Source organism: Ranitomeya imitator, chromosome 2, assembly GCF_032444005.1.
Source record: "Ranitomeya imitator isolate aRanImi1 chromosome 2, aRanImi1.pri, whole genome shotgun sequence".
Taxonomy (NCBI): domain Eukaryota; kingdom Metazoa; phylum Chordata; class Amphibia; order Anura; family Dendrobatidae; genus Ranitomeya; species Ranitomeya imitator.
Window position 1 is genome coordinate 623,709,114 of NC_091283.1, and position 25,182 is coordinate 623,734,295.

Below are 25,182 nucleotides of genomic sequence, written 5' to 3' on the forward strand. Positions count from 1 at the left end.
GCACAGCCTGTTGACCCTTACCACTAGCTGTTCGATAATGGGACACCTCATGTGCAACACTGGCAGCTGCGGATGGAGTGGTCGTGCGACTGCACTCTGTGGATGAGCTTTCGCTTCTGGAGGAGGAGGAGGGGTAGCGAACTCCTACAGCCAACTGTTTCCTAGACCGTGGGCTAGGCAGAACTGTTCCACTATGGCTGTCCCCTGTGGACCCTGCATCCACCACATTAACCCAGTGCGCCGTGATGGACACGTAACGTCCCTGGCCATGCCTACTGGTCCATGCATCTGTTGTGAGGTGCACCTTTCCACTGACTGATTGCCTCAGTGCATGGACAATACGGTCTTTGACATGCTGGTGGAGGGCTGGGATGGCTTTTCTTGCAAAGAAGTGTTGACTGGGTAGGTCATAGCGTGGTACTGCGTAGGCTATCAGGTCCTTGAAAGCTTTGCTTTCAACCAACCGGTAGGGCATCATTTCTAACGAGATTAGTCTAGCAATGTGGGCGTTCAAACCCTGTGTACGTGGATGAGAGGATGAGTACTTTCTTTTCCTAATGAGGTGAGCCGGACTGGAGAGCTGCATATGGTGGAACTTGCGGTGAGGGTGGTGGACATGGTGGATTGAGAGTGGGTTGGTGATGGTATTCTTGATGTTGGCCTACATACAGTGTTTTCTACCAAAAACCTTTTGATTCCCTGACTGCTTTTGGCCTTGCGACGATACCTCCACATTTGCTGCTGGTGGTGTCCTAACCGGTGGGCTTACAGTGAGGGAAGCAATGTAGCGTTGCTGACTACCTTCATTCTGAGCAGGTGCACCAGCGGTACGGGCCATTTGGTAGTTAGTCCAGGCTTGCAAGTGCATGCTGGTTAAATGTCTAAGCATCCACGTTGTATTTAAATTTTGAAGATTCTTCCCTCTGCTAAAGGTCTTTGAGCATTTCTTACAGATAAATTTTGACTGATCATTTGGATCTTGGTTAAAAATTGCCACACTACACTCTTCCTACTATGGAATACCTTTTCAGACATTGCACGCTGTGCTACTTTCACCAGATGGCCACGCTGTCCTAAAACTGTTTTTTTTATGACAAACGTTTTTGACCTGATACGGGCCTGCCAGATGACAGCTGTTGCGATGTAGATGGCTGCTGCGGATCATCCTCCTCCGCTTCTGAGCTACTGCCAGCGGCACCCTCTTCCCTCAATGGCTGCCAATCTGGGCCAACAACTGGGTCATCTATCACCTCCTCTTCAATGTCATGTGCACCTTTCTCTGTGTCACCGTGTAAGGTGCTATAACGTTCGGGACTGGGCACCATAGTCTCATCAGGGTCAGATTCTGGCTCAGTACACTGCGAGGGCAATTTAGTGATCTGAGTCAATGGAACAGCATAATAATCTAGCTGTGGCTGTGCATCTGTGCACTCCATGTCCGATTCATCTTGTAATGGGCAGTTAACAATTTCCCTTTCTAACCCAGGTACGGTATTTGTAAAGAGCTCCATGGAGTAACCTGTAGTGTCGCCTGACGCATCCTTCACTTCTGGTTTGGGTGAAGGACACAAGGAAACATCTTGTTCATGACCGGGAACATCCACTGACGACTCACTGCTTTTACATTTGGAACTTTCAGAAGAGGAGGCTAAAGAGCTAGAGGCTGAGTCAGCAAAGAAAGCCAAAGCTTTTTCCTGCTGCTCCGGCTTTAAAAGCTGTTTTCCTGCTCCCAGATAAGGGAGCCTTCGACGCCTTGTGTAGCCAGACGATGACGCTGACTCAACACCTCCAGCCTTAGGTGCTATTGTGCTTTTGCCACTACTACCAGATGCACCACCACCACCACCATCAGTACCAGCTGGCAACCACCGTCCAAAGGCTCTTCCACCAGACTTCCTCATTTTTTAATGGAAAATCCAACCAAAATAACAACCATTATATGGTACTGTAAAACAAGGTAGAAGGTGTATATAAACTCGTTGAGAATTTAAATCTCACTTTTTTTGGGGGGAGACTGAACCAAAACTCAGGCCCATTGTATATAACAACGCAATGTAAGTGGCAGAAAGTGGCTGGCTGACATACGACAAACAAACAGGAATGAAGTATATCCACTTTGTGAGAATTTGAATCTCACTTTTTTTGGGAGACTTAAAAAAAAATCACGCCCAGTTTATACAACAACACAATGTAAGTGGCAGAAAGTGGCTGGAAGATATATGAAAAAATTCAAGGACTGTAGTACAATTTCAATCTCCCTACAATGATCTCAGGAAAAGTATGGCAGCAATAAAAAGGACTGCTGCACACAAAAGTGTGGACAAATAAAGTAGGTAACTGTGCAGAAAGGAGCAGGATTTTTGCTTTTAAAAAAGCAGTTGGTTTGCACAACGGCGTACAAACAGCAATGCAGCTATCAGGGAGCCTTATAATGCAGCCTAATAAGCTACAGAGCTGATGCACAAAAATCTAGCCTCCACTGTCCCTGCAAAACAATGGTGGTGTTGGACAGTGGAAATCGCTACAGCACAAGCAGTTTGGGGGTTAATCTTCCCTCCCTAACTATATCCCTTCTTCTGATGAAGCTGCGGCAACCTCTCCCTATGCTACGATCAGCAGAAGTAAGATGGCGGTCGGCGTGCACGCCCCTTTATAGCCCCTGTGACGCCGCAGAAAGCAAGCCAATCACTGTCATGCCCTTCTCTAAGATGGTGGGGATCGAGACCTATGTCATCACGCTGCCCACACTCTGCATCCTCCTTCATTGGCTGAAAAATGGCGCTGAAAGCGTCATACGAAACGCGATTTTGGCACGAAGATCGCCGACCTCATGGCCGATCCCACACTAGGATCGGGTCGGGTTTCACGAAACCTGACTTTGCCGAAAGTCGGCGATTTTTTATTTTGTCTGATCCGTTTCGCTCAACCCTAGTAAAAAGATCTAATGTTAAAAATAATAAAAAAAACAAATCATTATATACTCACCTTCCGCCGCCTTTCCCGCTCCTCGCGACGCTCCGGTAACCGCTCCATGCAAGCGGCAGGTTCCGGTGGCAAGGATGGTATGCGACAAGGACCTGCCATGACGTCACGGTCATGTGACCTTGACCTCATCACAGGTCCTGCGTGCCTGCGCGAGAAGGACCTGCCATGACATCACGGTCATGTGACCGCGACGTCATCATGGGTCCTGCGCTACCAACTCTGGGACCGGAAGCTGCCGAGTGCACCGCACACAGGCGACATGACTACAACGGCTCCCTCGGAAGGTGAGTATGTTTATTTTTTAACCTGTGACATACGTTGCAGGGCAATATGCTACGTAGCTGGGCAATATACTACGTGACTGGCCAATATACTACGTGGCTAGGCAATATACTACGTCTCTGTGCAATATACTACGTGTCTGTGCTGTATACTATGTCACTGGGCAATATATTACGTAACTGGGCAATATACTATGTGGCTGGGCAATATACTACGTGACTGGGCAATATACTACTGTCGAGGGAGGATCTAAAGTGATCCTCCACGGTTAACTCAGTGACTTCCAAATTAATCTACAGGGTGTTGCCGGCAACTGAAAATGACCAGACGGAGACGAATGTCTCTGTTTGGGGGGCATCAAGCAGATCTCTGGCCCCCGTTTATTGTGTATGACTTTTCATAGTCATAGAAATTATACTTCAACCAATCAGCACGCTCACAGTTCTTAACCTATAAGAATGCAGGAACAGTCTGTACGTCAAAATCTCGTAGAACAATACACCCTCAGTCTTATGTTCTGTTCAGATTGCAACAATCAAGGTCTCATAACAGCTGTAAACTTTACCCTAGTAACAAAATTTATATCAAAACAACAAAATGGAGTCGAAAAGCAAAAAATGGAGAATCTTTCTTAATATGTTCCTTCACACTACGTGACTGGGCAATATACTACGTGGCTGGGCAATATACTATGTGGCTGGGCAATATACTACGTCGCTGGGCAACATACTACGTGGCTGGGCAATATAGTACGTGGCTGGGCAATATACTATGTCACTGGGCAATATACTACGTGGGCTGTGCAATATACTATGTGGATGTGCAATATACTACGTGGCTGGGCAATATACTACGTGGCTGGGCAATATACCACGTGGCTGGGCAATATAGTACGTGACTGGGCAATATACTACCTGGCTGTGCAATATACTACGTGGGCTGTGCAATATACTATGTGGGGGTGCATATTCTAGAATACCCAATGCGTTAGAATCGGGCCACCATCTAGTAAATATATATATATATATATATATATATATATATATGTCTCACTGACATATAGATAGATATAGACTGTATATTTTTCCAAACAGTCCCATAGTGAACGAATACTCCACTCTGGGAGTCAGACAAAAAAGTGCCCCATTGGGGATATAAATTTCACATTTTGCTAATCAGTGCGTGTCCCAGCAGTCATTACAGAAGCTCTCCTCGCATCAAAGTTTTTATCCTCTTAATACATTGCTAGCACCATATTATAAAGCACTCTGTACTTACAATTGCTTGTTTCACATGTGATTAAATGGTGTCAAGACACAGAGCATTGCAGTTTGATGGTTGAGCAGCTTATCCCTTTACAATGAATAGGATTTATTTACTGAAACTAAAAAACCTAGTTAAAGCTATTAAAGGGGTTGCCACTATTCAGAAAATTTTGGGTCTAAGCTTTGGTAGTTGTAAAAACAAAAACCCTCCTTGGGTTCAGGATCCTGTCCGTCACTGCCTTGGTCTCTGTTGTGTGTAATGGCACAAGCTGCTGAGCTCACTGATTGGCTGCAGGGCTGTTAAAGTGACATCAATGCTGAACCAGGGGGAGGATAATTAATACTCAGATTTTTTTTTTAATCTATTGAGGCTTATACACAAGTTTTTGAACAGGAACAATCCCTTTAAGGAGGGGTTCAGCATGGTATTCACCAGTTGTGATACTGGAAAGAAGAGATCAAGTCAGTGTAATCTACAATATGGCTTTTCTCCTCCAGAAAACGGATAAGGAATAGAGAAAAACAAAGAGAAAACTTAGTGACAAGCGGAAACCTCTTCATTAAGACCTTTATGAGGCGGCTGCAGAAGGAGAAGGCCAGTGAGGAAGTTACGCATCACTATATCGAACGGGTACGTGTAATAATATTAGGAATTTGGGGAAATATTAATGGTTACAAAAATACTAAACCTCATCTTAATATAATCATGTATAAAATAATATGGTTGGTAAAAGTAGAAGTGCCATCTATAACAACCAATAAGATTCCAACTTTTGGTGAAATCTGTGATTTGATTGGTTGGTACTGGCAATACTTTCTACTTTAAATGAATTTTATAGACTATGTGTGAAGGCATACAATGCACACTTGCTGTACCACTTATTTATCCATTTCTCCCACCAGTTCCTACATTCCATCTTCTTTTTTGGACATATTAGCATCCCACCAATCAAACCTAATGAATTCCTTCCTGAGGAGAAGATTGACCAATTTAGAAAAAAACTACCAAAAGCTTTCAATGAGTACAACACCCACCTCCCGTATTACACTCCGTACTCCATTTTCCTGGAATATGTAAGTGTGCTCCTTTCTGTAATACTACATCCTTATTTCCTATTTTATAGAATGATGCTGCGGAATATGTTGGCGCTATAGAAATAAAATTAATATTATTTTTATTAATACTACTGCAGGACTACTCATATATGCTCATATAATGAGCAGAAATGCTGGTGCATAGAAATCAGGTCAATCACAAAGGTTGTCATATAATAGAGTATAATGGTCAAATCTTGAGTCATAGACAGAACTGCAGCTAAAGGAGGGACTGTTACGTTCCGGGACCTGTGACATCAGAGGCGCTTGGTTCCGCTGGCGGAGTGCGGGACATTCTGGACTGATTTTGAGGCCGGGACTTTGCAGAGTGGCTGAGGGGGGAGATAGCGGTGAGATTGCTGGGTCGGGGCAGCAGAGGCGATGCTTGTCCCCCTCCCCCCGCTGGACCGAGTTGGCTTCACTAGGAGGCTGACGAGATGTGTCACAGGCTCCGTATCCGAGCTGGTGGTGGAGGAGAAGGCTGTGAGGTGAGTGGGGACTGCAGTGTAGGGTGTCCAATGTATAGATTGCGGTGATTCCGCACGGATCTATGAACACAGGCGGAATCACCTCACGCACAGAAGCCGGCAGCACTTAGGACGGAGCCGTATTCAAAGCGCTGCTAATACCGACTGTGGAAACATAGCCTTAGTGGTGTGGGAGCAGAGTGGACACAGCTTTTTTTTTCTTCTTAATTCTATTAATGCTGCCTTTCAACAGCTTCTTTTCTCCTTGGTAAAACTCCGGGGCTTTCTGTGCTTCTGCTCAGGATACTCGTTATCAGCAGCTCCTAAATCTCTTTTGTCCCTGCCACCACGCTGGACAGGAGGAAGTGGGCGGCCGGTCTGATGTGTGATAACAAACAGCAGTAAGGCTACGTTCACATTTGCGTTGTGCGGGGCTGCGTCGGCGACGCACCGCACAACGCAAACAAAAATGCAACAAAACGCATGCTAAAATGCTGCGTTTTGCGACGCATGCGTCCTTTTTTGCCGAAATTGGGACGCAAAAAAAATGCAACTTGCTGCGTTTTCTGCGCCCCACGCTTGCGGCCAAAAAAATGCATGCGTCGCAAAACGCAGCACAACGCATGTACATGCGCCCCCCATGTTAAATATAGGGACGCATGACGCATGCGTCGCCGCAGCGTTTCCCGACGCTGCGTCGGGAAACGCTAATGTGAACGTAGCCTAAGTGAGTGCAAGTGGCAGAGTCGGAGCAGCACAGAAGAGCAGAGCGCGCTCCCCCTCCCCCCTGCCTGTCTCAGTTACCTCACTGCAGCTGGTGATCAGGACATCAGAGGGCAGCGGCAAACTTCATCCTGTGTGGCGGCAGTAATTTAATAGAGCAGGTCGATCGCTTCTGACTGCAGGAGCTGACAGCATGAAGGGGGGAAAAAGATCGAGCAGCCCACTACAGGGACCGGCCGTTCTGGCATTTGCCAAAACTGCCCGATGCCAGTCCGGCCCTGGTGGTTATTAATAGAGCACACTCTGACTGGGTCGCGGTTAGCAGTGGGGTACCACAGGGATCAGTATTAGGCCCTCTTCTGTTTAACATATTTATTAATGACCTTGTAGGGGGCATTCAGAGTAGAATTTCAATATTTGCAGATGACACTAAACTCTGCAGGGTAATCAATACGGAGGAGGACAATTTTATACTACAGGATGATTTACGTAAACTTGAAGCTTGGGCTGATAAATGGCAAGTGAGCTTTAATGGGGATAAATGTAAGGTCATGCACTTGGGTAGAAGTAATAAGATGTATAAATATGTGCTTAATTCTAAAACTCTGGGCAAAACCGTCAATGAAAAAGACCTGGGTGTATGGGTGGATGACAAACTCATATTCAGTGGCCAGTGTCAGGCAGCTGCTACAAAGGCATAAAATAATGGGATGCATTAAAAGAGGCATATATGCTCATGAGGAGAACATAATTTTACCATAATTTCACTTGTTCGACCACACTTAGAATACTGTGCACAGTTGTGGTCTCCGGTGTATAAGAAAGACATAGCTGAACTAGAGCGGGTTGCAGAGAAGAGCGACCAAGGTTATTAGAGGACTGGGGGGTCTGCAATACCAAGATAGGTTATTACACTTGGGGCTATTTAGTTTGGAAAAACGAAGACTAAGGGGTGATCTTATTTTAATGTATAAATATATGAGGGGATAGTACAAAGACCTTTCTGATGATCTTTTTAATCATAGACCTGAGAAAGGGACAAGGGGGCATCCTCTACGTCAGGAGGAAAGAAGGTTTAAGCATAATAACAGACGCGGATTCTTTACTGTAAGAGCAGTGAGACTATGGAACTCTCTGCCGTATGATGTTGTAATGAGTGATTCATTAATTAAATTTAAGAGGGGACTTGCTCTCAGCCATGCAGACCCAAAAACTCCTTTTATCTTTACAACAGACGAATGGGGCGACGGATCCTTTCAAGGTTCCGATCTCCCCGAACCAATAACAGGCGAGCACAGAGAGTGTTCCTCTCCGAATCCTCTCCTGCGACGTGGGATGCCACTGCCTGAGCTGATTCTAGGGGCGACGGGCCCCTTCAAGAGCACCGATCTCCCCCCTCCCTTATCAGATGAGCACTGGAGTGTCACCTCCAGTATCCTCTTCTGCAGCCAGGCCTATTGCCGGACATTCAGCCCTGCCCACCAGGTTTTACCCTCGGCTGTTCAGAGGCACTTTCCAGCATGGCGTCCGAGCAGCCCCACTGCACCACCACTATTAAAAGCGGATGGTACAAGGAGGCGGACGGTTCCTCTCCACCTCCCTGCTAAAGGGTCGATGGATTGAGGGCTTTTCTTTATTCCTGCACCGTCCAAACAGCAGCAACAGCACAGGATCTTTTCTACCTTCTGACCTGCTGAACAAAGCTGCATACTGGAGTAAGTGCCGGGACTCGAGCGGTTGGAGGGCTCTGCGCAATCGGCGGCGTTTTTCCTCGTTCCGCGCTGGCTGGCTTAAAAAATTTAGCCCCTCGCTCTGGGTTTGTGTAGGCCGCAACCCGGAACTCCGCCCATGCTAGGCCCCACTTCATGGCTCCGCCCCCCTATTCAGGCGCCCTTCATTCAGGACGAGAACTCTATTCTCGGTGGCCATCTTCATCCTCCTGCCATTTCGGACACGAGCTCATTCGGAAGTGGCTGCTGCATTGAACCGGCGGTATTCAGCGCTGAAGACAGCGCTATTCCAGATGGGGGACTCAGGATCCGGGTAAGGAGAAAGCAATCCCTCCCTCCTCACCCCTCCCCTGCACGCACCCCAGCAGCATAAAGGGACTAGCGTTCCCTGTTTTAATTCATACGACCAATGACAAGCAAGATCTGGTCTTAAAGGCACATGACTAGCAATCCCTGGTCTATAAGGCACTCGTCCAGCATTCCCTGGTCTTAAGGGTACATGACCGCATTCCCTGGCGCATGTCCAGTAGCCCCCCAAGGGGCTTCGCCTCTGGCGTAATCCATGGCTTCTCTGACCACGAGATTGAACCCTCTGGTTTGAAGTGCTCGCAAGACCAATATACATGGATCCTCCCATACATGTGAGCTTTAGGCTGCTAGCAGGGGCCACATGTATTCTAGAAACGGAACAAGACTCCGCATATGAATCAGACGTTGCCTTGGATCTGGACTCGCCAGAGCCTCAGAACATGATCGATTTGCCCATTTAGGCCATCAACAAATCTCTGTAAATTGCCAAGGACTACGGCTCTCCTCTAGATCACACAGGGTCCCTCAAAAACGGAAACCCTTAGTAGCACATTTGCAATTTTCCTGGACAATGAGCATCCGGATAAGCGACTCACTGGCGAGCACCATGGTAGCGCAGTGGTAAACACCATGAATAATCGCAAAAAGACTTGCTCTAGAAACAGACTCTTCTTCAGCGACACGAGATGCCATGCCTGGTTTAACTGTTTTTTTTTAAGGGTGACAGGTCCTTCAAAGGACACCGATTTTCTCACACCAGCATCAAATGAGCACATGGAGTGTCGCCTCCATGTATACTCTGGGCGACGGGTCCTTCTAAGGACACCGATCACCTCACACCGGCATCAAATGAGCACATAGAGTATCACCTCCACGTATTCTCTGGGCGACGTGTCCTTCAAAGGATTCTGATCTCCTCACACCATCATCAAATCAGCACATGGAGTGGTCGCCTCCACATATACTCTGGGCGACGGGTCCTTCAAAGGACACCAATCTCCTCATGCCATCATCAAATGAGCACATGGAGTGTCTCCTCCACGTATACTCTGCTACCACCGGGCCTGATGTCAACCCGGTCCTCCAGGGGACTTGATCCCTGTAGATGTACAGATGCCTTCCTTTTGACGTCCGAGCAGTTCCCTTCTGCATCGCCACTATTTAACGGATGATGCGAGGAGGCGGACGATTCCTCTCCATCTCCCTGTTAAGAGGATGGTTGATTGAGAGTTCATCCTTTTATCTCTACACATTCAATGATGGCAGCAACTCAAGAGATGGGTTTTTTTCCTCACCTGGCGGATGCAACTTTGCTACCTGGCACCTACCAGTATCCCTGCCCGATGGATCATCTTTTAAAAATACCATGGACTGTCAGACAATGACCGCATCGAGTTCAGTGCTTTACCCTTCCTTAGCCCACACGGGTTACCAGACCAATGGTCTACTGGTCGGAGACCTTAGCTACTTTGATTCACAATAAGGCCTCTTTCACACCAAAGTACTGATGGACGTTGTGAAAGTTTTGCACAATGTGGGCAGCAGATGCAGTTTTTCGACGCATCCGCTGCCCACTCTGCAGTCTAGGGAGAAGAGGGCGGAGTTTTGGCTGCACATGCGCGGTCGAAAATGGCGGACGCGACAGACAAAAAAAACGTTACATTGAACTTTTTTTGTGCCGACGGTCCGCCAAAACACGACGGATCCGTCGCACGATGGACGCGACGTGTGGCCATCCGTCGCGATCCGTCGCTAATACAAGTCTATGGGCAAAAAAATGCATCCTGCGAGCACATTTGCAGGATCCGTTTTTTGCCCAAAACGACGGATTGCGACAGATGCCAAACGACGGAAGTGTGAAAGAGGCCTAACAGAACAAATTAGAGTAGTGTCTGCAACACATAGGAGTGTCCTATGTAAATATGCTATACACCTCACCACAGGGTGCTTGGTCTATGTAGTTTTTTGTTACTGATGGTTCCAGTGTTGGTCTATATTTGTTTGTTTCAGATCAATTATCTCTCTTTCCGAAGACAGTACAGCTGGCCATTCAAATCTCTTGAGCGGGAGGCTTTGTGGTGCACGCCTCTTTGAATGCGGCTAGTTGCGCGGCGCTGTCTGCAGCGAATCCCATTTCATTCAGAAGGGCTTTATGGATCAGAGAACGGAAGCATACTGTGCGTTCAAAAAAAAAAAAAAAAACCTCTGACATCACACCCTTACAGAGTGGTCGCTTATTCAGTGAGTAGTTGGGGGTGTTCCCCACGTAGGAACAAAGGATAGCAGGTGTCCTATAGATCCAACCAACAGTGGAAGGGTTGTCCAGGACAGTCTAAATCTAAGGGATCTTGGTTCCAAAAAGAGGACCGAAAAGTAAGACCGAACTGGAACTCTAACTTCTGACAAGCTTCATAAAGGTCATCCTTCTTTGGATGGAGTTCCTCCACTCGGCAATCACTTCAATAGGAAAAGGTGGAGTTTTTTTCTGGCATCCATCGACATTCGGGATGCTTACCTTCACAAGTCACGACCTTGCCCTTCGGCTTTGCTACTGTTCACCATTATCATGGCGGCTGTCATGTCCCTCTGGCACTCTGGGTGCGTGGCCGTCCTCACCTATCTGGTCGACTTTCAGCTATCCTTCCAGGATTATGCTGAGCTCGTCTATATGTATATATACCTTACGATACCCTTTCTCACCTGGGCTGGCGGATACACTTAGACAGGTCTTCCTCGTTTCCAGCCCAGCAGATATCCTTTTTAAGGACGATCCTGGACACCTCTAGAGGGTTGGAATCCTCCCTTTGAAAGAAGGCCGTGGTTCTTCAACAGTGAGCCCCTCACTTGGTCATTCATCCCCTCATTCCGGGCCGGAATGGCCATCCGGCAATTCTGGCAAATGCCAGAACGGCCTGTCTGGTCGTGGGCTATCTCTTCTGCTACGTCGTTAAAAGAAGCGGGTCCTCAAGACAGGGCTGAATTTCAGCCCCGGTCCGTACCTGCCCTCGTTCCATCCAATTTGCTATGAGTATCCTTGGGTAGAATAATATCAATGGAGGCAGTTCCCTTCGCTCCGCTTGTTTTTTTGTCTACAGGTCAAACAGGTTTCCAAAGGGTAATCTCTGAGCGTCTTTCTCATCCGGGGGAGATCCTTTCTTCCAGTTCAATGGTTGCTAGTGACTACTGAGTATCCCAGGTCAAGGCCTCTGGTTATCTCGGGAATCCAGCCTCCCGATCAGTTTTTTTCTGGGGATCCCAACGGTACCTCTGCTCCTACAGCAGGCCCAATGCCCTCTGGCAGGTCTCCCCATCCAAATTCAGTTGGATATTATCACGGCTGTGCAATACGTCTAGCATCTAGCAGGTACCCGTGGTCAGATACCTTGACCTACGTACCTTACCCCCTCTGATGAGCCGAGATCTATCATCCGGTGATCTCGGCAGCACTCATTCCAGGAGTACAACTCTGGGCGTCAGTTTCTCCTTAGCAGCCAGGGTTTCGCCTCAAGTGAGTGGGAGCTTATACCGGAAGTCCTCCAACATGTCTGCCTTCACTGGAGCACTTCAAATGTAGATCGGATGGCGTCCAGCCTGAACGCCAATGTACATCACAGTGCATGCTCTGGTTCTTCTGTAATACCAGCTCCATCACGCCTCTTCCACTAGTTCCGAGGGTCTTTAGGAAGCAGGAAGGCCCCAGTGATCCTGAGACATCCGCGTTGTCCAGGTCAATTCAGATGTGACTTCAGAGCTGGCTGCTCTGTTCCTTCAGATCTTTTTACCTTATTACCATCAATGCAAGGTTGTCCTCAGCTCGTCCCCGTCCCTTGTTACCAAGGGGTTATCGTACTTCCACTGTTACAAGGGCATCGTTCCTCCCTCTTCTCTTTCGGCTCCTGTCCACAAAACGGAATGGGTGCCCCATTCCTTGGACAATGTGAGTGCCCTGAGTAAGTATGTGTCGAGGACAGCGTCCTTCGAGACGATGGACACCTCATTTGGGCTTCCTGGAGTTTTTTTCAGGAAGGGTTTAGCCGTGTCTTCGGCCATGTTAGTCTGGTGGATTCTTTACACATCCAGAAGTCCTTCCGTGTTAAACGTCAGCCTATTTTTACTCCACTCGATCAATCGAGGTTTCTTGGGTTCTAGACACCAGGCATCAGCAAAGCACGTCTGTCAATTTTGCGGGTTCATCCAGTCCGCATGTGTAACAGGGTCTACCAATCTGGGGTACCTCTTTCAGTACCACCCCGTGTTTCCGGAGGTCCACTCTGCTTTGGCTGGAGTCTGAATGAAGGACGCTGGCTGGAATTGCTTGGTTACATGGGCGCATATAAAAGATCACTGCTTCTCCACGTATTTCCAGTCTGACAACACTTTACTCACAGGACACAGAATATATCACACAGATACAGAGGGCAGGCCAATAGAAAAGCGGCAGGCCAGACATACATTACAATAGCCGCAGGTGGCCGGAGCCTGCCGATATTTACTGTGGGAATTACAAAGGTGGGGGGCAGACAAAAGGGGAATATCGTGTCCCCTCTGCCCAGGAGCGCAGCCTGTGGGCTGATGCATTAGAGAAATGCATCTCACATGGAACCTATTATACATACATATAACTGCACAACATATTCTGGGTGCTGAGTGGTTCTGTAACACGTAATAGCATGCACCCTTGAAGAACCATAATTTCCAGACTTCTGCAGACGTGAGTCTGGGCAGGCGGACTTTGCAGGCCGCTGTGGCGCACTTGTAAGTAGCGTTACACAGGGTCTGATCTGATGTTGCTCCCACACAGAGACTGCTTTGGGACATCCCACGGTCTGTGTCCCCCAATGAGGCAAAGGAGAAATAGGGATTTTTGTGTACTCACCGTAAAATCCTTTTCTCCGAGCCATTCATTGGGGGACACAGCTCCCACCCTGTTATTAGTTTGTGCTTGTTTTTATAATTGACATGCTATTCTCTCATATTTAATTTCACATGCTATACTCATATATATATATATATATATATATACTGTATATATATATATAATTTGACATGCTATACTCTCATATATAATTTGATATACTATACTCTCATATATAATTTGACATACTATACTCTCATATGTTGTTATTGATCTCCTACTGCTTTTGCACCGAACTGGTTAGCTGAGAGCCAGCAGGAGGGTGTATACTGCAGGGGAGGAGCTAACTTTTTTTGTATCACTTACTGTCAGTCTTCTACTGGCAGCAGCATACACCCACGGTCTGTGTCCCCCAATGAATGGCTCGGAGAAAAGGATTTTACGGTGAGTACACAAAAATCCTTATATCACCCATACAGAGGGTGGGGATGTTATTATTCTGAATGAACACAAATAAAGCTTCTATAGGACGTAAGTCACAGTTATCGCAGGTGTGTTCATCAGTATTTTGCACCTCTTGGAGTGATAAATTGTCCTTCTAAGGTGAGATGAAGAGCTATTCAAATGTTGCTGATTGGAGTGGTAGACCAAGGGTCTAGTAAACATGAAAGAATGCCCAGTGGGGAGCTACAAGGAGAGATTTCCTGTTAGAATGAGTGCTGATCTCAGGGATAAACTGCCTAGGTGTTTTGCTTATGACTCACAAAGTGAATGACCATCAAGAACCTGGGGCTGATTACAGATGTGAAATGTAGGTTGCCTCCCTGCAGAATATCAGTCTCCTTGGTGACTCTTGATAAGGCCTGTTCTGAAACAGAAAGGATGATAGCCAAGCTCCAACCTAGGAAATCACTGTAGACAGATATGGAATAAAGTTGAAGTTTCCCTGAGGCCTAAGGCGTGGCATTATCCTGGGTTGTGTCGGATTATAGGTTTTGAAGACAAGTAGGGGTTGCAGAACGAAAGCCCTTATGAGAGATAGGGTCTAGATAAAAGGCTGCCTGGTTGTTAATGTAAAGGCCCCGTCACACATAGCGACGCTGCAGCGATACCGACAACGATCCGGATCGCTGCAGCGTCGCTGTTTGGTCGCTGGAGAGCTGTCACACAGACCGCTCTCCAGCGACCAACGATCCCGAGGTCCCCGGTAACCAGGGTAAACATCGGGTAACTAAGCGCAGGGCCGCGCTTAGTAACCCGATGTTTACCCTGGTTACCAGCATAAAAAAACAAACAGTACATACTTACATTCAGCTGTCTGTCCCCTGCCGTCTGGTTCCTGCACTGACTGCTGGCCGTAAAGTGAAAGCAGAGCACAGCCACAGCGGTGAGTCACCGCTGTGTGACTCACCGCTGTGCTGTGCTTTCACTTTCACTTTACGGCCAGCATTCAGTGCAGGAACCAGACGGCAGGGGACAGACAGCTGAATGTAAGTATGTACTGTTTGTTTTTTTACGCTGGTAACCAGGGTAAACATCGGGTTACTAAGCGCGGCCCTGCGCTTAGTTACCCGATGTTTACCCTGGTTGCCAGCAAAGACATCGCTGAATCGGTGTCAAACACGCCGATCCAGCGATGTCTGCGGGGAGTCCAGCGACGAAATAAAGTTCTGGACTTTCTTCCCCGACCAGCGACATCACAGCAGGGGCCTGATCGCTGCTGCGTGTCACACTGGACGATATCGCTAGCCAGGACGCTGCAACGTCACGGATCGCTAGCGATATCGTCTAGTGTGACGGTACCTTAAGTGTATGAAGAGGACCTGGAGAGTGGTCTAGACAACCTGGCAAGGGTGACTGAGGTGCTATTGTAAGAGGAATGTTTAAAATGGAGCCTTTAAAGATGTAACTCTTCAGGGGCAGAGAGCGTTGACAAAGGGACACAGAACAGAGATAAAAAACGGAACCTTTAAGCCATTAAAATCATAAAGAAGCCAAACCCTTGAGATGTAAGATGGTGACAGGGTGGGTAATAAATCCCTGTAGGGCAGAGTCTGGGGGTGAAGATATAACGCCCTAAGTGCAAAGATGATGCTCGTTAAGTGTGAAATATTGAGAATGAGGTCTATGACTGTGAGGCAACAATGTAGGCAAAATAAACCTCAGCACCAAAATGACAATGGTGACAATGGAGTTACTTGGCTCTTCTACAAAGCAATGTCATTGATAAAGACCGTTGTTGGTCAAAACGTTGGACTTTTTCTTTCCAGATCAAAATAAAATATTTACTTACTGCATCAAGATCTTCGTTCTCCATTGTCATTTCGGTGCTGAGTCTTTTGCCTACATTAAGTCAGAACTGCAGCCCTTTCTCATTATTCTCTTACCAGACAACCCCATTATGGAGAACCACTCATGCATTCCCCATGTAAACAAGTGAAGCTGGTCAAAGGTGTAGTTTATAAAATGGGGTAATTTTTCTGGCACCATAGGGGCTCTGCCAACTTGACATTGAAACCACTGCAGCAAAATCTGCACTCTAAAATGGAGCTCCTTCTCTTCTGACCCATGCCGTATGCCCAAACAGTTGTTTCTGACCACATAGTGGGTATTGGTGTACTCAGGAGAAATTGTACAACAAATTGGGTGGCCTATTTTTTTCCCGTTACCCTTGTGAAGATTAAGCATTTGGGGGTAAAGCAACATCTGGACAAAATGAATTTTTTATTTTCATGGCTTAGTATTAAAATTCTGTGAAGCTCTTCACATGTGACATGGCATCCCCAGTCTACTCCAGCCAAAACTGTGCACCTTCCTTTCTGAGCTCTACCGAGTGCCCAATCAGTAGTTTCTGACCATTTATTGGGTATTGGTTTACTCAGACCAGACTTCATAACAATTGACAAATTTGGGGTTAAGACTACATTTTCATGGAATTAACCTCTTTACCCCAAGGGTGGTTTGCACGGTAATGACCGTGCCAATTTTTACAATTCTGACCACTGTCCCTTTATGAGGTTATAACTCTGGAATGCTTCAACGGATCCTGATGATTCTGACATTGTTTTCTCGTGACATATTGTACTTCATGATAGTGGTAAAATTTCTTTGATATTACCTGCTTTTATTTGTGAAAAAAAGGGAAATTTGGCGAAGTTTGAAAATTTCACAATTTTTCAACTTTGAATTTTTATGCCCCTAAATTACAGAGATATGTCACACAAAATACTTACCGTATATACTCAAGCATAAGCCGAGATTTTCAGCCCATTTTTGGGGGCTGAAAGTGCCCCTCTCGGCCTATACTCGAGCCATTGTCGGTGGGGGGGGTCGGCGGGTGAGAGGGAGCGACGACTGTCACATACTTACCTGCTCCTGGCGCAGTCCTTGCATGTCCCATGGTCTCCGCCGCTGCAGCTCTTCCTCTGTTCAGTGGTCACGTGGTACCGCTCATTAAAGTAATAATTATGGACTCCACTCCCTTAGGGGTGGAGCCGCATATTTATTAGTGTAATGAGCGGTACCAGTGACCGCTGAACAGAGGAAGAGCTGCGGCGCCGGAGACCATCTGTCCCGGAGAAGCTGCCAGGGACTGCACCGGGAGCAGGTGAGTATTTCATATTCACCTTTCCCCGTTCCACCGCCGCTCCGTCAGTGACTGTTCAGGTCAGAGGGCGCGATGACGTGTCAGTGTGCGCCCTCTGACTGGACAGTCACTGCGGAGAGCCGGGACGTTGAGGAGCAGCGGGCAGCAACAAGAGGTGAGTATGTCATTTTATTTTTATTGCAGCAGCATTACATGTGGCACATTTTTTATATGGAGCATCTTATGGGGCTATAATGAACTGTATGGAGCATTACATGTGGCACATTTTTATATGGAGCATCTTATGGGGCTATAATGAACTGTATGGAGCATTATATGGGGCGTATTTTGTATGGAGCATCTTTGGGGCCAATCATGAACTGTAAGGAGCATTATATGGGGCTTCTGATTCAATATGGATATTCAAAAACACTTAACCTACTGATGTCTCAATTAATTTTACTTTTATTGGTAACTATTTTTATTTTTGAAATTTACCAGTAGCTGCTGCATTTCCCACCCTAGGCTTATACATTACGTTTTCCCAGTTTTTTGTGGCAAAATTAGGGGTCTCGGCTTATACTTGGGTCGGCTTATACTCGAGTATATACGGTGATAAGTAACATGTCCCACATGTCATAACTGCACATCTCAAGGTGCTCAAAAGAACATTCAAGAAGTTTATTAACCCTTCAGGTGTTTCACAATAATTTTTGTAATGTTTAAAAAAAATGAACATTTAACTTTTTTTTACAAAAAATTTACTTCAGCTCCAATTTGTTTTATTTTACTAAGGGTAACAGGAGAAATTGGACCCTTAAAGTTGTTGTCCAATTTGTCCTGAGTACGCTGATACCCCATATGTGGGGGTAAACCACTGTTTGGGCACATGGCAAAGCTTGGAAGGGAAGGAGCATCATTTGGAATGCAGACTGATAGATTGGTCTGCAGACGTCACGTTGCATTTGCAGAGCCCCTGATGTACCTAAACAGTAGAAACCCCCCACAAGTGACCCCATATTGGAAAGTAGACCCCCCCAATGAACTTATCTAGATGTGTTGCGAGAACTTTGAACCCCCAAGTATTTCACTACAGTTTATAACGCAGAGCTGTGAAAATAAAAAATATTTTTTTTCCACAAAAATTATATTTTAGCCCTCGGTTTTGTATTTTCCCAAGGGTAACAGGAGAAACTGGACCCCAAAAGTTGTTGTCCAATTTGTCCTGAGTACGCTGATGCCCCATATGTTGGGGGGTAAACCCCTGTTTGGGCGCACGGGAGAGCTCGGAAGGGAAGGAGCACTGTTTTACTTTTTCAACGCAGAATTGGCTGGAATTGAAATCGGATGCCATGTCACGTTTGGAGAGCCCCTGATGTGCCTAAACAGTGGAAACCCCCCAATTCTAACTGAAACCCTAACCCAAACACACTCCTAACCCTAATCCCAACCCTAACTATAACCCTAACCACACCCCTAACCAGAACATGCCCCTAACCCTAATCCCAACCACACCCCTAACCCCAACATACCCTTAACCCTAATCCCAACCCTAACCACACCCCTAACTCCAACACACCCCTAACCCTAATCCCAACCGTAAATGTAATCCAAACCCTAACTTTAGCCCTAACCCTAACCCTAACTTTAGCCCCAACCCTAACTTTAGCCCCAACCCAAACCCTAACTTTAGTCCCAACCCTAACTGTAGCCCCAACCCTAACTTTAGCCCCAACCCTAACCCTAACTTTAGCCCTAACCCTAGCTTTAGCCCCAACCCTAACTGTAGCCCCAACCCTAACTGTAGCCCTAACCCTAACTTTAGCGCCAACCCTAACCCTAACTTTAGCCCCAACCCTAACTGTAGCCCTAACCCTAACTTTAGCCACAACCCTAACCCTAATGGGAAAATGAAAATAAATACATTTCTTTTCATTTTATTATTTTTCCCTAACTAAGGGAGTGATGAAGGGGGTTTTGATTTAATTTTATAGCATTTTTTAGCGGATTTATCTGATTGGCAGCTGTCACACACTAAAAGACACTTTTTATTGAAAAAAAATAGTTTTTGCGTCTCCACATTTTGAGAGCTATAATTTTTCCATATTTCGGTCCACAGAGACATGCGAGGTCTTGTTTATTGCGGGACGCATTGACATTTTTATTGGTACCATTTTCGTGCACGTGACATTTTTTGAGCGCTTTTTATCCCGATTTTTGTGAGGAAGAATGACCAAAAACCAGCTATTCATGAATTTCTTTTTTTGGAGGGGGGGGGGCGTTTATACTGTTTCACGTTTGGTAAATTTGATAAAGCAGTTTTATTCTTCTGGTCAGTACGATCACAGCAATACCTCATGTATATATTTTTTTTATGTTTTGGCGCTTTTATACGATAAAAACTATTTTATATAAAAAATAATTATTTTTGCATCGCTTTATTCTGAGGACTATAACTTTTTTATTTTTTCACTGATGATGCTGTATGGTGGCTCGTTGTTTGCAGGACAAGATGACGTTTTCAGTGGTACCATGGTTATTTATATCTGTCTTTTTTATCGCGTGTTATTCCACTTTTTGTTTGGCGGTATGATAATAAAGCGTTGTTTTGAGCCTTGTTTTTTTTTTTTTACAGTGTTCACTGAAGGGGTTAACTAGTGGGACAGTTTTATAGGTTGGGTCGTTACGGACACAGCGATACTAAATATGTGTACTTTTATTGTTTTTTTTTTTATTTAGATAAACAAATGTATTGTTTATCTCTCTCTCTCTCTCTCTCTCTCTCTCTCTCTCTATATATATATATTTCTTTATTTAGGAATTTTTTTTTTTTTTTACACATGTAAATATTTTTTTTTTACTTTATAATATTGCCCCAGGGGGGACATCACAGTATAGTATCAGATCGCTGATCTGACACTTTGCAATGCACTGTGTCAGATTAGCGATCTGACAGGCACTGCAAGGAGGCTTCCCGGAAGACCCGGAAGGAGCCCCGCAGCCATTTTGGATCTGGGGCCTGCAAAGGAGATGCTCTGAGCAACGCAATCACATCGCGTTGCTACGAGGGTCTCAGGGAAGCACGCAGGGAGCCCCCTCTCTGCGCGATGCTTCCCTATGCCGCCGGAACGCTGCGATCATGTTCGATCGCAGTGTTCCGGGGGTTAATGTGCCAGGAGCGGTCCGTGACTGCTCCTGTGTAATATTCAGCTGACACCCAGCGGCGATCGGCTGCGCTCCCCCCGTGAGCGCAGCCGATCGCATATGACGTACTATCCCGTCGGTGGTCATACGGGCCCAGACCACCTTGATGGAATAGTACGTCATATGTCAGAAAGGGGTTAATGAAAATTTAAATTTTTTGCATTCCAATGTTAGAAGCTTTTGTGAAGCACCAGTGAGTCCAAAATGGTGATTATCCATCTAAATTAATTCCTTGAGGGGTGTAGTTTCTGTAATGGGGTCACCTGTGGGGGTGTATGCTGTTTTGGCACCTTAGGGGCTTTTCAAATGTGACATGGCATCTGCAATTTGTTCTTGCCAAAACTGCGCTCTAAAATTCAAATAGTGCTCCTTTTCTTCTCAAACAGTAATTTCCAACCATGTGTGGGCTATCTCCGTACTCAGGAGAAATTGCATAACAAATTGTGGAGTAATGTTGCCGTTTACCTTTTGGAAATAAAAAATGTGGGTGATAAAGTAACATTTTAGTGAAAATAATGTAATTTTTCATTTTTTTAATTCCTGTGAAGCACCTGAAGGGTTAACAAATAGTGTTGAGCGATACCTTCCGATATCGGAAAGTATCGGTATCGGATTGGATCGGCCGATATTCAAAAAATATCAGATATCGCCGATACCGATACCCGATCCCAATGCAAGTCAATGGGACCAAAATATCGGAATTAAAATAAACCCTTTCTTTCCTTGTAGGTTCATTCTACATGAAGGAAAACAACTAAGAATAATGTAGGATGTATTTGGGGAGGTGGCGGAGACATTAAAGGCATAGAGGTTTAGCCCAATCAAATAGAATAGCATGATTTTTTTTTTTTTTAAAGACGTTCGGAGTGACAAAGATATTGACTATGTAATTTTTTTTTTTTTGTCAGATATTGATGTTTCACTATTCCGCGCCCTTCCCCTTCTTTTTTTTTTACTTTTCCCACACTTTCATCTTCTTCATCATCAGCATCTTTGACATCAACTTCTTCACCTTATTCATCTTCTTCTTCATCTTCTACCTATTTTTTTTTTTATTACATTCTTCATATTCATTTTATTCAACTATTATTATTCTTCCTATTCTACTTCTTCATCATATTCTCATTTGTGACAGGCATTCCCGTAGTTGTTATCTATAAAAGTTTGAAGATTACACCTTCCGTTCTGCCAGTCACAAAAGTTACATTTGTCCGCGTTCAGTTTGGCCTGCAGCATCAGGCTTTATCCAGGGGCACCACGAGGAGGAACGGACTCACCCCCATACACTGCTTAGTCTTCTTCTGCATATAATTTAGATAATATCTTTTGCTCTGATATTAAGTGTTATGCTTAATGTTCTTCTGCTCTTTGTTCTGCAGCCTCTTGTTCTTCTGCTTCTCGGTCTTCCATGTCGTCGTCTCCAGGGTCGTCGTCTCCAGGTTCGTCGTCTCCGCCGTCATCGTCTCCGCCGTCGTCATCGGGGTGGTCTTCCGGGTCATCGACTTTAGGGTCTTCAACTTGGAAATGTAGCAGAAAGTACAAGAAGGCTGAGAAAATGCCAAGAACCAGCTGATGGAACTGGAACTCGGATGGCTACCCGTAGGTTCAAGAGCCTATGGAACTACCGAGGACCAGCTGACGTTACTGGAACCCGGTTACTAAGCAGGAGGTACCCGTGCTAAAAAGCACTACCAAGGACCGCCTGACGTTGGCGGAACTCGGATACCCAGAAGGAGGCACCTAAGCCAAAGGATCTGCCCGGAACCAGCTGACATTACTGGAACCAGGATGGGGAGCAGAAGGTACAAGAGCAAAAGACACTGCCGAGAACCAGCTGACGGTACTGGACCCCGGATGGGTAGCCGAAGGTCCAAGAGCCAATGGAACTACCGAGGACCAGCTGACGTTACTGGAACCCGGTTACTAAGCAGGAGGTACCCGTGCCTGAAAGCACTACCAAGGACCACCTGACGTTGGTGGAACTTGGATACCCAGAAGGAGGCACCTAAGCCAAAGGCTCTGCCCGGAACCAGCTGACGGTGCTGGAACCAGGTGGTGGACCAGAAGGTCCACAGGAGAGGAGAGAACAGCTAGGCCGCGAGGCAGCCGCAGTTACCGAACCCCAACAGTCCTACAGGGGGAGCTTGGCCTACTGGCACTACAGAACCAGCCTTGACTACCAATTCACGCAGCCCACATAGGAAGCTCCTAAACTGGAGGCACCCTGGAGTTGGCTAACTCGACCGCAACACGACGGGGCAACGCATAGGCGTCTCAGTGAGTTTGACAGTACCCGGAAACAGCTGACGGTGCTGGAACCAGGCTGGGCACGAGGGAGTACCTGTGACAAAAACACTGCCGAGAACCAGCTGGCGGTGCTGGAACCCGGATGCGTTACCCCAGTGTGCAAGAGCCAATGGCACGACCGAGGACCAGCTGACGGTGCTGGAACCCGGTTACTAAGCTGTAGGTGCCCGCGCTTAAAAGCACTACCAAGGACCGCCTGACGTTGGCGGAACTCGGATACCCAGGAGGAGGCACCTAAGCCAAAGGCTCTGCCCGGAACCAGCTGATGGTGCTGGAACCAGGTGGTGGACCAGAAGGTCCACAGGAGAGGAGAGAACAGCTAGGCCGCGAGGCAGCCGCAGTTACCGAACCCCAACAGCCCTACAGGGGGAGCTTGGCCTACTGGCACTACAGAACCAGCCTTGACTACCAATTCACGCAGCCCACATAGGAAGCTCCTAAACTGGAGGCACCCTGGAGTTGGCTAACTCGACCGCAACACGACGGGGCAACGCATAGGCGTCTCAGTGAGTTTGACAGTACCCAGAAACAGCTGACGGTGCTGGAACCAGGCTGGGCACGAGGGAGTACCCGTGACAAAAACACTGCCGAGAACCAGCTGGCGGTGCTGGAACCCGGATGCGTTGCCCCAGTGTGCAAGAGCCAATGGCACGACCGAGGACCAGCTGACGGTGCTGGAACCCGGTTACTAAGCTGTAGGTGCCCACGCTTAAAAGCACTACCAAGGACCGCCTGACGTTGGCGGAACTCGGATACCCAGGAGGAGGCACCTAAGCCAAAGGCTCTGCCCGGAACCAGCTGACGGTGCTGGAACCAGGTGGTGGACCAGAAGGTCCACAGGAGAGGAGAGAACAGCTAGGCCGCGAGGCAGCCGCAGTTACCGAACCCCAACAGTCCTACAGGGGGAGCTTGGCCTACTGACACTACAGAACCAGCCTTGACTACCAATTCACGCAGCCCACATAGGAAGCTCCTAAACTGGAGGCACCCTGGAGTTGGCTAACTCGACCGCAACACGACGGGGCAACGCATAGGCATCTCAGTGAGTTTGACAGTACCCGGAAACAGCTGACGTGCTGGAACCAGGCTGGGCACGAGGGAGTACCCGTGACAAAAACACTGCCGAAAACCAGCTGGCGGTGCTTGGACCCGGATGCGTTGCCCCAGTGTGCAAGAGCCAATGGCACGACCGAGGACCAGCTGACGGTGCTGGAACCCGGTTACTAAGCTGTAGGTGCCCGCGCTTAAAAGCACTACCAAGGACCGCCTGACGTTGGCCGAACTCGGATACCCAGGAGGAGGCACCTAAGCCAAAGGCTCTGCGTGGAAACAGCTGACGGTGCTGGAACCAGGTGGTGGACCAGAAGGTCCACAGGAGAGGAGAGAACAGCTAGGCCGTGAGGCAGCCGCAGTTACCGAACCCCAACAGTCCTACAGGGGGAGCTTGGCCTACTGGCACTACAGAACCAGCCTTGACTACCAATTCACGCAGCCCACATAGGAAGCTCCTAAACTGGAGGCACCCTGGAGTTGGCTAACTCGACCGCAACACGACGGGGCAACGCATAGGCGTCTCAGTGAGTTTGACAGTACCCGGAAACAGCTGACGGTGCTGGAACCAGGCTGGGCACGAGGGAGTACCCGTGACAAAAACACTGCCGAGAACCAGCTGGCGGTGCTGGAACCCGGATGCGTTGCCCCAGTGTGCAAGAGCCAATGGCACGACCGAGGACCAGCTGACGGTGCTGGAACCCGGTTACTAAGCTGTAGGTGCCCGCGCTTAAAAGCACTACCAAGGACCGCCTGACGTTGGCGGAACTCGGATACCCAGGAGGAGGCACCTAAGCCAAAGGCTCTGCCCGGAACCAGCTGACGGTGCTGGAACCAGGTGGTGGACCAGAAGGTCCACAGGAGAGGAGAGAACAGCTAGGCCGCGAGGCAGCCGCAGTTACCGAACCCCAACAGTCCTACAGGGGGAGCTTGGCCTACTGGCACTACAGAACCAGCCTTGACTACCAATTCACGCAGCCCACATAGGAAGCTCCTAAACTGGAGGCACCCTGGAGTTGGCTAACTCGACCGCAACACGACGGGGCAACGCATAGGCGTCTCAGTGAGTTTGACAGTACCCGGAAACAGCTGACGGTGCTGGAACCAGGCTGGGCACGAGGGAGTACCCGTGACAAAAACACTGCCGAGAACCAGCTGGCGGTGCTGGAACCCGGATGTGTTGCCCCAGTGTGCAAGAGCCAATGGCACGACCGAGGACCAGCTGACGGTGCTGGAACCCGGTTACTAAGCTGTAGGTGCCCGAGCTTAAAAGTACTACCAAGGACCGCCTGACGTTGGCGGAACTCGGATACCCAGGAGGAGG

The 25,182-nt window shown here is 47.5% G+C and overlaps 1 protein-coding gene across 2 annotated transcripts in view; it reads left to right on the plus strand.

The window, feature by feature from the left end:
• Positions 1-25,182, plus strand: part of LOC138667636 (uncharacterized) — a 60,170-nt gene that overhangs the window by 13,694 nt on the left and 21,294 nt on the right. For both annotated transcript variants that reach the window (XM_069755762.1, XM_069755763.1), the window contains exons 4-5: positions 5,031-5,163; positions 5,436-5,606. In XM_069755762.1, coding sequence (XP_069611863.1) covers positions 5,031-5,163; positions 5,436-5,606 — 304 coding nt within the window. The remainder of the gene's footprint in view (positions 1-5,030; positions 5,164-5,435; positions 5,607-25,182) is intronic.